This window comes from Lathamus discolor, chromosome 2, assembly GCF_037157495.1.
Source record: "Lathamus discolor isolate bLatDis1 chromosome 2, bLatDis1.hap1, whole genome shotgun sequence".
Classification (NCBI taxonomy): Eukaryota; Metazoa; Chordata; class Aves; order Psittaciformes; family Psittacidae; genus Lathamus; species Lathamus discolor.
In genome coordinates, this window is record NC_088885.1 from 147292474 (window position 1) to 147311168 (window position 18695).

General features: G+C 43.8%; 1 protein-coding gene across 1 annotated transcript in view; it reads right to left on the reverse strand.

Annotated features, from left to right (window-relative positions):
* SNTB1 (syntrophin beta 1) overlaps nt 1–18695 on the reverse strand; it is a 115035-nt gene that overhangs the window by 4688 nt on the left and 91652 nt on the right. The window contains exons 4-5 of the mRNA XM_065668879.1: nt 7952–8091; nt 1117–1313 (exon numbers count right to left, since the gene is read on the reverse strand). Coding sequence (XP_065524951.1) covers nt 1117–1313; nt 7952–8091 — 337 coding nt within the window. The remainder of the gene's footprint in view (nt 1–1116; nt 1314–7951; nt 8092–18695) is intronic.

An 18695-nucleotide genomic window follows, 5' to 3' on the forward strand; every position in this document is an offset into this window, starting at 1 on the left:
GCTCAGGCTGGCATTGCCTCCTCCCATACCTTGACAAAATCACAGCTACTCTTCTTACATCTGACAGACATAGCCAAAATCAATGAATGTGGCGCACAACACATGAGGCAATTAGAAGCTGTAAAGGGTTTCCCTAAAGTATTTTGACAAAGATGAAGACGCTCCTGAGGCCTCATTAGTGTCATGGTAATTGAAAAAGGGCCCAGATAATTGTATATAATAGCTACTGCAGCAGAGAGTCTGCTTCTTCCCCTCAGCTCAGCAACACAGGCCATGATTGAAGTTAAAAAATGAAGGGTTTAGGTCTTCACATTGCAAATTCTCTTTTCCACCACTTTCCTGTGAACAATTCTGCCAAGAACAGTCCTTTGCACACGCATAAAAACACCACAATAGAAGAAGAAGCTGATGCCTTCCTCCTGCTTTTGGAAAGAAAGGAACCCTTGTCTCTGTGCTGAGGAGATGGACATGCCCTCGAGGTGGTTCCCACTGAACACTGGTTGGTTTCCATGTCAGAGCGGCCTGGCAGCATAGAGGAGGGTGCCTCGTGCTCAGCAGCACGTGGCTGTACTTGATGGCTTCATGAAATCAGAGCTGCCCTTTGTCACCGAATGGATCTGTGCTTCAGCTCCTGCTCTCACATTTTTTGGCAAGGAATGGCAATAATGCTCAACTTTAACAGCCCCATCACTTGTAGGCCTAGTGGGGGAAGGACTCCCAAATCATGGGGCACTCAAGAGAAAGGCCCAGCCTCAAAGCCCCAGAGCCATCCAGCCCAGGCTAGCACTACCTGGCCAAACAGGGCATGACTAGAGTACTTCTATTCCAGTCCACTTTGCATGTACAGAGTGCTGAGAAGTGACATCTTGGTGCTCATGGTCAGAAATGGCCAGCTGTCAAAATACGGCTATTGGACTGGTTTGTATTTTTTCACTTTTCTCAAGTGTGTAAAGCTGGGTAAATACAATGCTTGAGAATGTGCCAGAAACCAAGGGGACAGTGTTTTAAACACACAGAACCCTAAATATGCAGTTTTTTTAATGAATCGCCTCTAGCAGAAGTACCCGTGAGTGTCATGAGGATGTGTGGAGATGCGGCACTGCAGATGTTACTCACATGTGGTGATTTCTGTGATGAGCTCTGCAGAGTTGTGGCAGCCCTGCACAACACTCCTTGTCCACAGTGAGAGGTCTCGGCTAGTCTCCGTCCTGAACAGATGGGTTTCTATCCCTTGCCTTGTACCAGTACGGGTTGCAAAAGATAAATCCATCCCTGACTGCGGTGAGCCTTTTCCTGGGCCAGAATGGACCAATCTGCAATCAGATGTGAGAACACGAGTGAATTATAACACTGACAGAACACTGCGCCTAAATCCACACCTGAGCACAGCTCTGCTCTGAGTGTTCCTAAGTGCAAGTGGCTGGGAGCAGGAGAACACACATCTCCTTTGTATTTGAGCCTAAAAAGTGACTCCTAGTGACCCTCAGAAGAGTGACAGTACAAGGTAGTGAGTACAAAAGTAGCTGGACACACAGGAATGTTCCAGAATTTCCCAATGAATTGTACAAAACACCACTTTATATGAGGAACTGAGAGAAGTCATTGACTCCTCTGTGGTGATGGGATTTGGTCCACAGATATAAGTGCTCGCTCGGATGCGGCAGCTGAATCACTGTCACGCAGCATTTGCCATAAAGCTTAAACATCTGCAGGCAAACTCAGTGATAAATGGTGTTGGACAAAGAAAGATGTTCTGTAAAATGCACAGATGCCTAAGTACTGTCTTGTGCATACTCTTCCTATAAGGAATATGTAAAATGCAAGATGTTGCTGCTACTTGTAATCTGAAATTCTCTCCCATTTTGCTGCAATTAACATTTTTCACGTGGCATCAACAGCTGATCTCTTGTGACCAGGAAAGGTTCATTCATCTGGGCAAACACAAAACTGCAGGGAATATTTTTGAGTGAGAAAATTAATACCTCAGAATATTTAATTCTTCTTTAAGCTGCCCTTTTGTGTTGGTTTTTTCCCCTGCAGAAGTGTGGACAGTGAATACAGAATTCATTCAGGGACACAACACTGATTCAGCTGAAAAAACCATAATCCAGAGGAGCTCATCAGTCTTCGAGGTCCAGGGACTGACCCCTCAGTGGGAGTCACAAAATGAATTCTTCTGAAAAGCTTATTTCTGTCTTGTGTCTTCTGTTTCTCTTTCTATAGGCAATCCATATACTTTATGTGAGACTATACAGTAAGTACGTAGCATAGCAGTAGAATACTTGTGCTGAAGGATAAAACATCAGATTATACTAATCATCTACAGCGTGCTAATTCACCCTCAAGTTATTGTTTTGCATCTGAAAGAATAGTTGCCTTTAGCTGACACTCTAGAACTATGCCATCAAACAGAGATGTTTCAATATGGAAAAAGCAGAAAGGAAAGAAGCAGCACGATTTTAGCTGTTATTGTGACACTAACCGTAGGGCATCTGGAATTTTCCCAATTCCCTGCAGTCCGTGTTGGCATTTGGGATGTGCGTTGTGCCAGACAGATGTGTTCCTCTTTCATATGCCTTTTGAAGGTTTGCAAGATTTGTTCACGCTCAGGTTCATGGTAAATTTCTTTGGATTTTCAGCATCTGCCTTGATTTCATAATCCCAGGCAGCCACAGGGGGTGAGATAGATAAGGAGTATCCTGCTCAGTTCTGCCCTGCGCCATGACTGGGCAGGAAAACCTCTTTCCAGAGAGGCACCACTGCCCTCCCCAAATGCTTTTCTGCCTCTAGAAGGGCTGCGTTAACACCCCGCTCAGTTTTGGTACTCAAGGCCTCCGCCTGCAGGTTTTGCAGTGGAGGACTCGGCAGCAAACAGCCCAAAACCTGTAACTCACTCTCATTTGGCACGAGGAGGTGGAAGCTCTGAGAAGCTGCACCTTGGTAAATAAGGCAGGAGACTGGGATCTGAAATCTCCCGGCCAGTCACCCTCGTGCAGGCACAGCAACCACTCTCAAGCTGCCTTCTGCTGCTGGGGGTGACTGCAGGACAGCAGCCTGGGAAATCACATCAAGTTTATCACTACAAATAAACCTATTCCGGCTTCTGCCTGTGTCACCCCCGTTCCTTTATACAGGGCTCATCAGCAGTGCTAACAATTGTTTTCTAATACTTATGATACTGTGAGACAGACAGATGGTTCCAGTGTTTTATTTCCCTTCAAATCCACCCCCCAAGCTCCCTTACATCTTCATGCTTTCTCCAAAGCACTGCCATTGTAGGTTTTTCAGCACACAGATAGAATGAAGATGTACTTTACAAACTAAAATGTGTGGACATATCCAACATGAATATTATTTCTTGCCTGCCTTCCCATTTGCAGTATTTAGCGTCACTGTTTAAAAAGACTTTTCTGTCATACAACTCTAGACTGTGCTTTGGAACACGCAGTTAAACATGACCTAGACAAATATGCAGGGGAACATTTGATAGTATTTATGTACCAGCTGTCAGTACTGATGTATTTGGGTACAGGTCAGAGGCTTCCGAAGCTTTAATAAAGTTGCATTCACGTAAGCTGCTTCATTTACATAAACAATGTTTTACCCTGAAGACCACAAAAATACCTTAAAAGGCAAAAAAAAAAAAAAATAGTCTTAGAAACTTCACAGAAGGGTTCCCTTTAAAACTGCCTCCCATCACTCTGATCACAGCAGAGGTCGTGTGCAGGGAGGGCTGCCTCTGGTGCTGTTCACCTGCAGTCCATGAAGGTTACTCTGCTCTGTGGAAGTTTACGAGATGTCTCCTGTACTCAGGAGCCCGAACACCCTTCCCAGAGCAGCCAGAGCCGCAAGAGGGCAGGAGAAGGTTGGTCATCACGATCAAGTCTGTTTGCAAAGAGCACACGTAACAGGCAGCGGCTGGAAAATGCAACTCTCAGCATACTCCAGGGGGCCAGGGAGACAGTTCCAATCTTACTTCTTCCTTGTCTCTCTATGTTTTAGGGACTTTTTTAGTATTATTCCTTGCAGCGGTGTGATAGCAAGATGGGTACATGAAGTGCTGGGTGAGATGCACTGCGACCTGCTTTTCATCCAACGCTGTGGAAAGTTTCAACCAGTTACTGCAACAGCAAAATCTAATGGCCTCTTCAAAAAGGGCAGTGAAAGCAGCACTGACATTCAAAGCAAGTGTTCAGCTGCTCATTCAAGATTTATTTCAGAAGAGCCCATGATACAAGTGCACTGACAGTCTGAAGCTCTGCCCTGTGTGCCACTATCATCTGACCTTTCTTACGCTGAAACCACTCCTTGCGCTGGCTTAGCATTTGAAACCTGCCCTGGAATGGCTGCACTCTGGAAACCTATGATCTCAATTTGAGTTCTGCGTGGAGGCAGCTACAACCACCCTCACTGCCTTGGGAAGATGAGCGGAGAACTTGCACAGCACCTTATACACCTTCCTCGGGTGCTGGGGGGCCCCAGTGCTCTCCACCTTCCCCTCTGCCAGCTTGCACAGATCAGTGCTGAAGCTCCTTCCCCAACTTCCCATGGTATAAACCATCAAACTGCTTTAATACTTTCTGGTTACAGACCTCAGCTTTACCCAAAAGCTACTTACCTGATCTTTAATCAGAGTCCAACATGGGTTGCCTTCTTTTTCCCCTTTTATTTCATATCTGGCTATGACAGATAACGGAATTCAGCTGCAGATATTTAAGATGTAATTACTTGATCCCTATTCCCAAGCTAGAGGGAGGCACTGTTATTCAGGCATAAAGAAACACTGAAACAGGGATTATGACAGAAAGGTCCTAGGAGTCAGGGCTATGAGCCAGCTACTATGCCTCCCAGAGCAGAGATTTAAAAGAACAACTTAAATCTGATCTCAGTTTTCTGTGAGCTATTACTCATATTCTACACAAAGCTCCGAAAGACTGTCTGGAAAGTATTCTCTGGTCTTAACAGCATCCATAGGTTGAAGGCAAAGTTATCAACAAACAAAAAGGACATGCTGAAATTCTGCTGCTAAAATACTCTAAGAAGATCGTAATCCTTCTACTGCTTTCCAATTTTCTCTGCTCATTATGTCCTGGGTAGATTAAGCATGACTCTCTCCACAGTGTCTGGCACTGAAGTTTTCCAGTTTCAGCAGCTTTTCAAATATGCATTAGCTAAGCAAAAATGTTTTCCCAAGGACTCATAAAAATCTGAAGGAGGGGAGCAGCCAAGATTACAACATGTGGTCTGCAAACTTTCCAGGTGAAAAGTTCCAAATTGCACTGATCAATGCACAGAGGGGATTAAAAAACCTGTCACGAGGAAGGTAATCACTGACCGAGCGTGAACACAGCAGTCGATACCAAAAGCAATCCCTGTGTATGTCTCTTTTCTTTTCTTGTATAACTGTACTCAGCATGACAGATCATAAAAGCAGGATCCTGCAGGGTTTTAATCACAATCATCCAAAACAGGAGGTGTAATAATTTGGGGAATCTGTCAATTTATGTATTCTGCTCACATTGGGGATTCATGTATTTATATGTATTTATCAGATTGCTACTCCATGCTGAAAGTCAGGTTCTGTATATGTGCTGTCTTTTTACACAAGTGTTAAATTCACAGTGCTATTAGTAAGAAATCACAGAGATGGGGCTGGAATGGTTGTCCGGATGTCATCTGGTGCATCCCCCTTCCCAGAGCATGAACACACTCCTGAGGGTTACCCATCCTTCAAAGTCCCCACTGATGAGGATTGTACACCTTTCCTAGGGAATCTAATCCAGTACCTCACCTGCACACCAAGCTTTTCCCACGACATACCCCAAACCTCCCCTGCCACAATGGGGCATAGCATTTCCCCATAGCAGCTGACCATGCCCTGTTGTATTCTTAAGGGACCCGGTAAACATGCTCTCCTGTCGCCCTTGTGTCTCATTTTCATTCTTGAAAACCATCTACATGTTTTCCATGGGTAATATTTCTTAAGTATTCCCTACTTATAGTGTTTTCTGGGTCTTATATTTGCATTGATTTCTTCTAGACCTTCCACAGTTAACTGACATCTTTTTGGAAGCCTCCCATGAAAGTGGTCTATCATCACCCGAGGCTTTACTCGTGCTCTGCAGTTGGGTATGATTACTACATCTGCCCAACATGCAGCACTTCTGCTAAACCCCAAGATGATCTGTCTTTGTTTTGCCCTCTCAAAAACAGAACACCACAGATTTAAGCAATTTTGCCACATTGCCCAGACACTTCCTGGCACAGCAACCACTTTGTTGCTTATTTTCCACCCCAAACCGGCACAGCTGATTACTCTCCAGCACTGAACTTTGCAGTTGTCCTATCTGAATCTCATCCTGTCTTTCTGACAGACCATCTTCCCAGTCTTTAAAGACCCTTCTCATTCCGCTCCAGCCTGAAGGCAGAAGCTCCTCCACTCACAAGGGAATACCATCAGACATGGAGGTGACTATGCCCACCCAAGGCAAGCCAGTTGCAATCAAACCTGAACACCTGAGAGAAACTAATTAACAGGCCTTCCAAGACAACGACTTGGATTGTTTAATGTGGTAAGTTGCTGGTCACTGCTGACCAGGGCTGGCAATGCCCTCCAAAGAGCTGCCTTTACATGTGAGAACATGTGGGCAGGAAGGGGCAGGGTGCTCTGTAGGATCTCCAGTCACTTCAAGGAGGAGGATTTGGGTCCATGTACAAATGACACCCCGAAGTAGTGGGGAGAGACACATCACCTTTTGCTGGGGAGCTCTTGCTTCACAAACTCTAAGGCTCAATGACAGACCTGGACACAGCCTCTGGTCCTAGTGCGTTGCTCAGTTGTTATCTGGAGCTGTCAACCTTCACCACCACACCACGTGGCAGGCTGCAAGCTGCAAAGCTTGGGGCTCTCACCTCAAGTGACAGTAACAAAGGGTGAGTCAGAAGCTGGCTTCCCAGGAAGTCTGAAAGCTCCGTCATGTGTAGGTAGGCTGAGACAAAACAACTATCTGCAATTCACTGAGGGGTTTTTAGTTTTTTTAATATAATGATTTAGCAGCAAAGCCTCAGTTCATTTGGAGAGAGAACCAAGAGACCGAGAACAAAAATTAACTAATGAGAGTGCAATAAGAGACCCACTGCTTTTGACCTTGTGAAACCAGCACTTCTGAATGAGAACTCATTGAAAATGGTACAATAGAGGCCTGTGGCATCGCCAACACAATGGAAGAGCGGCTCTTTCTCAAGCCCTTTGACCATACTGGCAGAGAAAGGTGATTAAGATTCATGTCAAGAAGCATGGGCAGTTTCTACTGCATAAAGATAACCATGGGAAAGCTCTCTCTGAATTTGTGTTGATGGATACCTTTGAAATAATGCAGATGGCTACTTCCAACCTAGATTCAAGAATGAGTCTTCCAAGTGCACCATTTGAAGCTAAAAATGCCAGGAATTCATTTGCTAGAGCAGGAACTGAAGCCATGCTGAAATTAAGCATCTCCACCATGAGTGTGATCCCCAGAAGCCCCAGACTGGTGGTGCAGAACTGACATACCATCGCGTCCAACTCAGGGCAACAATTTCACCTTTTCCAGCCTGGAGGAGCAGCTGAGTGCTTCTTCCAAGCCCTCAGGTCTGTGCACTGAGATAGACATCTCAGGACACAGACATCTCAGGAGATAGAGCTCTCGGCTTTTTCAGCACTCATGCTTCTGCATCTGGGCCAAATGGCCTCATCCATAACCCTTCTGGTGTGCTTCTGGCCATCTCCCTTGGCCAGAACTTGAAATGGAGAAGAGAGGAGTTTAGCTGAGCACATTGGCCCATTGAAGAATAATCTGCTTCTCAAACCAGGGCATTTCAAGTGTGATATACAGCTACACACCAGCTGTTTCTGGCTGACTAAACTGTTCCCACCACTCTTGAAGCAGTTGTAATAAAAAAGCCCAGGTACCTGGTGGCTAGCAGGGGGTAGGTATGCAGAGGGCTGAACCAAGCTTCCTTCATCCGCGGCATGCTCTCATATATTAAGAGGTCCTTCTCCGTCAAGACCACTAACACTGGCTTCCAGTGCTTCTCATTGTCCCCTGGCACCTGAAAAAGAGCAAGAGTCAGTAAAACAAGAGGCAAAGCGACCATCACACAGAGGCTGACAATATGAAAGTGTAGAGTCCTGGGTGAGAAAATGAACAAAAGAGAGTTTTACTTTGGCTTTTTGACATCTCCCACATGAATTTATAACCAGCTGCAGCAGAATTGGAGGAAAGCGCAATGACATCTGCTGTTCTACAGCTCTTGCAGCCTTCCCTTACTATAGGCTAATCCTTAAATGCAGTAGTGGAAGAACCATCGAGACAGAGCTGGCTGTTATTTAGCTGTGGTATGCATGAAAGGACCTTAAATGTATATTTATAATGTGCACCATTCATGTGTTGCTAGCAGCTTAAACTGAGTGCTGGACACTGCTGCTGCTATTTCTGTTTTCATGTGTGAAAAAAGCTGCAATAAAGTCACTATTAAAGAAGAACGTCAGGTAGTAAAATATAGTGGTTTAGGAGCTTTTTCCTCAGCAATTCATGATTTTCATTGCTTCTCTTTCCTTCATACCGTTCTTTCAGCTTTACAAGTGCCAATTTATAAAAAGATCCAAGTTAAACAAGGTGTTAATCTGAAGCATTTACTCAGTGATAGATCTGCATCCACATTTCAAACCCATCTGTAAAAGTTGTCTAAAGACTGCAGCGTCAGAGACCTTTACTAGCTGCAGGATCCAGATGTGGAATTGTACTTTGCAGGTTAGACATGTGGTAGTCTGCATGGCTACACAATTAGTATTATGGGGACCACGTATGGATCCTGGATTTCAATTATTCTACTCTGGCAGCGTAGAAGTGTCTTAAAATAGATGGGAACATTAAGGGTCTTAGTTTCAAATACAGTAAAGCTTGTCTTTCATAGACAAATTCATCATTTTCCTGCTGGAGCCATGCTTTCAAACCCCAGTATCTTGCCTGAATACTAAAGGGAATGAAACAAACGCTGACATTCACCAGAGAATCTGGTTGCCTACATGAGTCCTTCATTAAGACTTCCTCCACAAAAGAGAAGCGATTGTCTCTATGTTATGGTTGATGCCAGCTTAGTTGCCACAGGCATGTGTCACTGGGCACATCGCTGGGTGGAGAAACATAGTAGAAGGCTCGACCAAAGGTTGGCCAGGCTTGGGAGTTGCACGGCCAGGAATGGTGATTTAGATCCTTAAGTGTGATACTCCTTAAGTGATGGATTCAGATTGAGAACCACATTTGAAACACTTGTATTTTATAAGAAGACAAAGTACCACAAAGCTCTAAGCTTCTAAGAACTTTTAACAGAGTTGTAGACAGCTTCACACCAGAACACCAACACCCGAAGCAGATCTTAAACTAAGATTTTTGGCTTGCATAATCTTTAAGAGGTATTTTTCCTTCTCAATTAAGCTTTTCTATATTCCTGTTTAGGGTATTACTTGTTCATTGGTTGTTCATGTCTCTGCATTAATCAACTTAAAGTCATAAACAGTTCATCCTTTTAATTTCTTCAAAGTGTTAATACTTATTTACAATTTTCTTGTGGTGGCAATTTTCTTGAAGTGCAACCTTTCATTTTCAAATGGGGTCGAATAAAGAAGCCACATAATTAACACACCTATTAATACACTCCAAAAAGAATGTAAAATCCAGAGTTCTCACAGCTCATGTACCATGGAAATCTTCGTATGAGCAAAAAGCATCCTCAGATTCTTAATTCCAGTTATTAACCACACTTAACACCCCAGTTCCTAGCATGGGAATGTAGAAAGAAATGTTGCAGTTAATGTTAACATTTAATAAATATTATGGTTAATGTTAACATCTAATTTTTGATCAGCTGCCTACTTAGAAAGAGTTTTAGTACATACAGTTGAAGATTTCCAGAGAAGAAAAATGAATACGAATATGAAATCTCTCATAGGATGAAAAGCGGGACGTTCAGATCCGTAATCTGGAGGCATAAGTAGGCAGTGTACTGCCTTCTTATTTTTCAATTTCGCGGCCACAAGCAGTTCCCAAGTGGGAAGCTGCTCATTGCTTTTCTGCAGATCCATCCTGCCTGTGTAGCATGCTCAATCACAGGCTTTGCTAGTAGGTGGCTGCTCATTCAGCTGTGACTCCAGAAACTTTGGGAAACACTGTTCCCTGTAAAGCAACCACAAAAAAGGGAGTAACACTTTTCCAGCTGGTCCCAGAACTATTTGCTGGACAGGCATAAATACTAGGAGCCAGAATTTCCAGCGTGGATCCTGCGGTTGCCACCTGCACAGCAGAGCCCCCAGCTTTGCCCCTCTCTTTCCCAATAGCAGCGTGACTATGGAGGAGATGTGGCATGGCCATAAGGTGTTGAAGACTTTCTCAAGAATAAGTGACCTTATACTACCTCTCCTTGTAGGATGTACCCCCTATTTATGGAGTGTATACTGAGAAGGGGAGGGAGAAGAATGATGTTTGCCTGATGGAAAGCCCTCCCCAGTAAGAATGACCATGCAATACACACACTTTTAAACATGTTTTTTAAACTATGCTGGGACCATGGCTGTCTTACTGCTGAGGAATGCTGCTGTAAGCAATACTGCTGCTATTTCAGACCTGGAGAAGGATTTGTGTGCCTGAAAGCTTGTCTGTTTTCTTTCCAAATGTAACAGCTGACCTAATAAAAGGCACTGCTTTCCCTTAAACCCCCTGAATTGCATTACTGTTCCCTGGTTTTGTTGGGGCTTGGCTCAGGCTTTAACAGCCAATGTTGTGCTGTTCAACAGGCAGTTGACACTGCTGGAAGGTGTCAAAAGAGAACATGCCGTCCTGTAAATGGTAATAGCAAACCTTACAAAGGAAGAAGAGAGGCTGCAAATATACTGTTAGCCTACAGGGCACATTCAGAACAAATCAGCATGGGAAATTAATCCAGCTCAAGCAAGTGCCATACCAAGCACAAATGTAATAGCAAATTACAAAATAAAGGAAAAAACATACCGCTTACAGGCACCTAAGTGAAGGATTTGTTCAACTTCTAAAGGTTTTATAACTGGACTTATCATAAAGATAACAGGAAATACTTCTGTAAGAGTAAATTTAAGTATCATTTGAGATGCTGGGGAGAGACTCTTCATTAGGGACTGTAGTGACAGGACAAGGGGTAACGGGTTAAAACTTAAACAGGGGAAGTTTAGATTGGATATAAGGAGGAAATTCTTTCCTGTTAGGGTGGTGAGGCACTGGAATGGGTTGCCCAGGGAGGTTGTGAGTGCTCCATCCCTGGTGGTGTTCAAGGCCAGGTTGGACAGAGCCTTGGGTGGCATGGTTTAGTGTGAGGTGTCCCTGCCCATGGCAGGGGGGTTGGAACTGGATGACCTTGAGGTCCTTTCCAACCCTGTTTTATGATTCTATGATTCTATACATTCTATACAATGGTTAGGGCCAGTTTCTTATCCAGAATTTTGCAGAATTCTGGCACTTGCACTACAGTTTCTTCGCTCTGGTTCATGGACATGTACAATCCAGAGTGCATTGATCTGTGCTGCAGACAAGTAAGATTACCATTCACTCCAAAAACTTTTCAACGTTAACCCTTTTTCAAAGTCAAAAATGTTAGCTCAAATATGATGAAGTAGAGAAAGAAAAATCAGCACTCCTCAGATCTTCCACCACAATAAAATGCACCGGCACTGTTCGGGTAACTCTAAGCAACAAGTACCAGCGTCCTTCTCCATGCTCTGCTCATCTCAGCTGAGGTCACTGCTTATGTTCCTAGGTGAAATTCCACTTCAAGTCAATGAAGCTGTAAATGTTTATACAAGAAGCAAACTTGGTTTTTTTTCCTTTCCTAGACACACTATGCCTATAGATCAAAGTCTTCAAGTACAAACCTGAAAAGGGAGAACAGACTCTAACAAAAAAACACCAAGTGCAGTGAAGCATCCTTTCTGCTACTTGCAAACCCTTTTGCTCCTCATATACTCACCCCTGAAGTGCAAATCCCACTTTTTCCCATATGCACCTCTCTGGTTTACCTTGCCAAATCCAGAAATCTTTTTATGTGCATCAGGGATGAAACCTAATTTATTTGTGTATAAGAACGTGATGGCTGGGCCTGCGATAACACTAGGGGAGACGTCTGTTTACATCTTGCTCGGCCCCAGGCTTCCTCTGCAAAGTCAGTCTAAATGCTTTGCTTTTCTATATGGACATATGGCAGGAACAGACACAAATGTGATGGTGGACAAAAGTGCACAAAGACGGCTGTTGTAGTTCAGCAGCTACATAGAGACTTGCCCATCACCTTTGTCTGATACAGGAGTGCTTTGATTCAGTGCTTCGATTCACACAATATGAGGACCCCACAGACCCCACCACATCAAGGATGCGCCTGAGCTCTGGTTGCTTCTGGATGCCTTTTCAGCGGTGGGGCAGCATCGCTCCAGGCATTTTTAGGGTGGGATCCGTGGTCCGAAGGACTGACTGCAAATAAGGATGTAGCAACCTCAGTGCTACCTGTAGGACTGCTTCTGCTGGTTTTTTGGCAACCACTCACGTGCTTAAGGACACTGCTTGCAATGTACCCTTAAAGAGTGACTCCTCTGATACATAGCGAACATTTCAAAGAGGAGCCAGCTCGTTTTTCCTGCAGGCAATGGGAACCCCTGGCCCCTTTGATGGGTGCCACAGCTTCCAGATCTTTAATGATTTTCACACATAATTAGTTGCTGTAGAGACAATAGGCATCTCAGTGGAGAAAAATCCTTTTGCAGAGGGTTTGGCCCTTTGCTCTTTCCTCTGCCAGGTCTCCTTTTCATAAGGTTTTTCTCTGAATTTCAGTTATTCACCTACTTCAGGCTGCCAGGGATGGATGAAAGAATACTTTTAATCTGTGAGGCTTGCAGATAATTCAATTAGAGGCCTTGGTGTACTCTGAAAAGCTGTTTTATATTTTCATTAACTCAAAAGAGACATTCCAATTATGTTCCCTGTTTAGTAAACAAATTGTACATTGCCAGCAGGCCACTATAGCAAGTATCCAAAAGGTGGCCTTTCAGAGAACCACTGTGCAGGTAGCAAGCTTACACTTACAGTAAGTGTTTTAACCCCTTTTTCTGTTACCCTTTCCCAAATCCCAGAGCTACACCATCCCCTCACACAGAGCACAGGAGGAGCAACCAAGAAAGAATGTTTGGAAACCTTTTTCAAGCCATTTCCCCTTCTCCCTCACTTAAAATCTCTCCAAAGCTCACAAGAGCCAGCTTTGACACAGACTGGGATATGTTCTACTATGTATTTCTTGCCTCTTCATTGTCTTTTGATGAAGGGTTATATCCTTGTTCAGAATAAATGTGATTCATTTACAGAAATCCACTTGTCAGTTCCTGAAAATAACAGCTGGGACTGAAAAGGATTTCTGCAGGATGAACAGCAGTGATGCAGAAATACATCATGCAAACCTCAGCATATGCAACAGGGCTGGTATTTCTGTGAGCTTATTTGATGGGAGGCGATTTGCATTGCAGGAGTGGGTGTTAAGTGACAGCCATAGGCAGGGCAGATCAACACCTCCCACGCCACACATGGATGAGATGTGTTTTGCTGTTAAACTTTGTAGCCTTAAACAGGAAATAATGTGCCCATTGTTTAGGGGAAAAAAAGCTAATGAAAATGCGTCTGGGTTTGTTCTCTCTCTTTCACCTCAGTGAAGGCTCAGAGGTGGCTTATGCCAGTATCAGATCTGGATTACAGTCGGTGCATAGACAAAGGGCACAACATTGCCTCCTGCGAGCAGTGAGCAGTGAGTGAGGCACATGCTTGGCCATGGTGCCACTGCTGTGTGCATGGCCAGAGCCACACAGGTCAAGGACCACGCTGCTCCAATACTTGCACCATCACCAAGCAGAGCCCACGGGTACACTGGCAGCTACAGTTATAGGCACTACTGAGTATGGACAGGGCACCCATTCTCAAGACAGGTCTGTTCCAGTCTGAACTCCTTCTAAATACCTTTTAAAATGACAAGACATGAGCCAACTTTTGTCAGAAGTAACAGTAACACCGTCAACCATGTCAGCAGGGCAGTATGTCCAAGCCAATGTCCTGACTCTCCGGACTAATAGGATTTTAAGACAGCGCTGGCTCATATCCAAATACCTCTAAATGTCAAGAGAAGCACCTCAGTCCTCTGTACTCACCCATGCAAGAATGGCAGGTGATCCGAGACCTTTCCTAGAGCCAAGCAAGCATGCCTGATCCCAGGTTTGTAATGGAAGTTTGCTCCACAGCTTTGGTGTCAGCTGGAGTTTTTCTAATAACTTTAGGTTTTGGACTAGGGCCTTAGGAAATGAGCCTGCAGGGCTGCATGTCTCTGTGCTAAAGAGAAGATGGAGCCAAACTGAGACAAGGGAAATTATGATGTGATACTGAGAGAAACGCTTTTAGAACATTTGTGTTTCACCCAGAAATCTCCCTCTCTTCCAGCATGCTCACACCACACATTCAGGATAAAACTGAAGATGCTATTAGCAGACATCTTTGAATCTGTTGCATGCTTTATCCATGAAGTATTGGGGCTCTTCAGGCTGCAAGTGAGAATGGCTGCAAACTTGCTTTCTGAAACATGTCTCATGACCTTATCACCAAAAAGCTGGTGACAGCAGCTGCATGAAGTTTAATAAGGATTTAAATAAAAATCACAGAACTAAAATGTGGGAGGAATTGTACCTCTAAGACACAGCTCAGTGTGGGAGAGATGAGCAGCTGTGGTGTCTCCAAAATAATCACTGGACCTCCAAGCACAATAATCCCAGTACTGGAGGAAAATCACTCTACTTCCCTTTAAAATGGAGCTGTCCCTTTCCTCCAGTAAGCCAGGCTTGCCCCAAGGAACACTAAGAAGAACTGTGGCATGGTCCTGTATCTTCCCTAGTCCATGGAGCTATTTTGTACATCCCGGTCAGCCAAAGAAGAAAAGGGATCATACCTGTGAATGGCACTGTTACTCAGTGGTGGGGGAAGAACAATTTCCTCCAGCTACGCTCCAGGATACCAAAAGCAATCACTATTCTTTGCTATGCACTGTAGGTTGCTACATTACAGAATCACAGAAGAAGCTGCGCTGGAAAAGACCTTCAAGATTATGTAGTCCCAACCCATCTGCCATGGGCAGGGACACCTTCCACTAGAGCAGGTTGCTCCAAGCCCTGTCCAACCTGGCCTTGAACACTGCCAGGGATGGGGCAACCAAAGCTTCTCTGGGCACCCTGTGCTAGAGCCTCAGCACCCTCACAGTGAATAATCTTCTCCTAATATCCAGCCATTCCCTCTTGTATACACCCTTGTAAAAAGCCCCTCTCCAGATTTCTCACAGGCCCCCTTTAGGTACTGGAAGGCTGATTTAAGTTCTCCTGGAGCCTTCTCTTCTCCAGGCTGAACAACCCCAACCTTCTCAGCTTGCCATCATAGGGGAGGTGCTCCAGCCCCTCTGGTCTTCTTTGTGGTCCTATGCTGGAGTTTCGCTGTGAGCAGTTTTCTGATCAAGCCAATGTGATGCATTTTATGACAGAGTTCATCATCACTGGGACATAATGGTAACTGTACAGGAGTAGAATCAACACAAAGACACCATAGTTTCAACTTGCTGTCTCTAAAGAGTCTATAATTCACAACTGAATCTGACTTCAGCTGATCAAGTGGATACCACATTAGGATAAAGCAGTAACAGTACCCACTACCTCAAAAGATACATGCCGCTCATCCTTCAATTCAGTAAAAGTGCATGGATTCCTAATCATCAGCTCAAGAACACTTGTCAACAACACCCAATCAAATGTGAATGCTGGAGGTGGAGTTCTGATTTGAAAGCTGCTTGCAGTCCTTAATGATGGCTCAAACATGTAAAATGCCAACTGAAATTATGACAGTGTCTGTTTGGTGAAGGACAGGTAATCATCAATGTCTACATTAAAACTATAGTGACTGAAATCTGTCCCAGAAGATGTTCTGTGCCTTTCTCTATCACATTGGCTTTCCTAGTATCCCATCTCAGAAATAATGGTCCATCATGACTGGCACCTTTTGAAGACTGACAGATTTGACTACTTTACTCAAGGGTCATTATATATCAGAAGTGCTGGAAGAAAAATCAGTAAGGGAGCAATACAGAGAGAACAAAATGTTTCTTTGTCATTATTATTCTGTTGTCTCAAGGACAGTCCAGAATACTGTGTCATTTCAGTCTATTGTGATCAATATTCAATAACACTGATGGACGGCGATGAAACTAATGACCTCAAGCAAATGAGCGAACTCACTACATGCCTGGCACAGCAATATATCATCTTCAAAAAACACTGATAAAATCTATATGGAATGCTTCATCAGCTGGAATTTTGCGCATGCTGGGAAATATTCGGAAGCATTATGGAAAAATTCAAGTAGAATCCTTAATAATTTGGCTTCATTTTGAAAAAATGTGGAGCAGGCACAGTCTTCTAAAAAGTCTGGTGAAAATCAGTCACAATTTGGACTCATCCAAACCTACTTCTCCGGATGCCTGAGCCAAGATCTATCACAAGAGTTCCCTTATTTGTCTTTTTTAGGATATTTTTTATTTACCTGGTTGTCATCTTCAAAGCCATTCAATTATTTAAGCCAATAGCTTTTTAAATGGAAAGAAAGTCTGCATCTCTGCCGGAACAATGGCAGACCTCCACAACCTAAGAAACTCAAGGAATACGCCTGCTTTCTTGTTGGGGAATAAAAGGGAACTGAAACACGCGATTTTCATTGGAATTAGTACAAATTCAGAATTTTCTGTTGGGCAGGATGATTTTTTTTTTTACCCAGAAAGACGGTGACCCAAGTGCAGGAACTGGCACTGAGCACTGCTGAACCTCATACAATTGTCCTCACCCCATTGAACCGGCCCATCCAGATCACCCTGCAGAGCCTTCCTACCCTCCAGCAGATCAACACTCCCCCCCAACTTGGTGTCATCTGCAAACTGACTGAGGGTGCACTCCAGAAGCCCAAGGCAGCAGTTTGCTGACCCCCTCCTTATTGAATTGAAAACTGTCATGTTGTGATCACTATGCCTGAGATGGCCTCCCACCATCACATCACCCACGAGTCCTTCTCTGTTCACAAGCAACAGGTCCAGTGGTGACTCCACTAGTTAGCTCCCTCCCCAGCTGTGTCAGGAAGTTATCTTCCACACACTCCTAGATGACTTAAAAGATCAACTCATTCAGCCCCTGCTTAGGAAAGGTCAGACTTTGCTCTCAAGATTTATCTAACCTGTTCTGTAAAACCTTCCCCAGCTACTCTATCTTAGCCTTTGGCCAGTTTCACCACTAGGAAATTGTTGCCCATGCTGGAGCACATGCCATTTTGGTCCTGGGAATACCATGAGATCAGATATCGTTATGTGCTCGGAAAACTAACAGAACATTCAAATCTGGTTTTTAGCTAAATGTTTTTTTTTAATATGGTCATTACTCTGACCCTGTCAAAGTAATTTCAGGAGATTGATGGTCACAGAGAAAATGGGTAAGTAGCAAGGACTCAGGAGACAAAGTTCAGAGCTAAAGGATAACTGCAGTTTGTCACTGGTCCTGCGATTTCCTGGAGACCTGTCACCACTACCTATCTACTACATGAGGAAATGCACACACATCCCTAACGTTGCAAAAATAACTGACAAGGCAGCTTTAATTGGAAACCAGTATTACCAGCTCTAGCCAGCCACAACTCCCTTGGGGATGTCAAGTGGGGCTTGAAAATCAGTCTGAGGTTTGCTTGGTGTTTAAAATACATTTTTAATTCTTGCTGATACATCAAGCCTTTTCACTTTGCTGGCATTCCGCAGTTTCATGCTTTATTCTGTGGCTAGGAACCTACAATAAAAACAAGAGCTCAGTTTTCATAAAACCTCTTCATTTTAGAAGGTGGTAATAGAAGAACTCTCTCTTGAGTATTCAAGCTATGAGGTTTGGACCTATGATCAGGATGCCACTTCTCAAGAGGCATCACTTTCCCAGACCTGATACTGCTTATATTACAAGATCTGACAAGATCACAGCCTAGGGGTTTATGGCAACAACTCTTTTAATTAATCTACTATCTACAACAAAAATGGAGCAAAACTGAAGGGCATGTGTTAACAGAAACTATGAATATTCAACAGAGCCATACAAGGAAGACAAACATAAAGAACCTTCTACTTGGCAGTTATCTATGCTGAGCTTTAAATTAGCCACACAGGACAAACGGATTTAGTGCTGCGCCATGTTATTTCATCTAGATTACTAAAAGATACACAGTGAGGTCCATCAATCTACAGACCCAAATCCTACAAATATCAGCAAATTACATACCATAAGCTATGCAATTTTGAAAGTTAATGCTCTTTATCTGGTTCTAATTCTCAGTGTTTCATAGTTTTGCAATAATCACAGCATTTAGCTACCCATAGGGCAATTCTACTGAGAAATGAACATTCCTCTAGAAAAAAAACTTGGGAGGAATAAAGCTAATTTCCAAAGCTGTATAAACAGATTGCATGCTACAGGTTATCTCCCTGGGGGCAGGATGGGAAACTAGCGTTTGAGATGTAAGAATTATCCCTGAAATACATAATTGAAT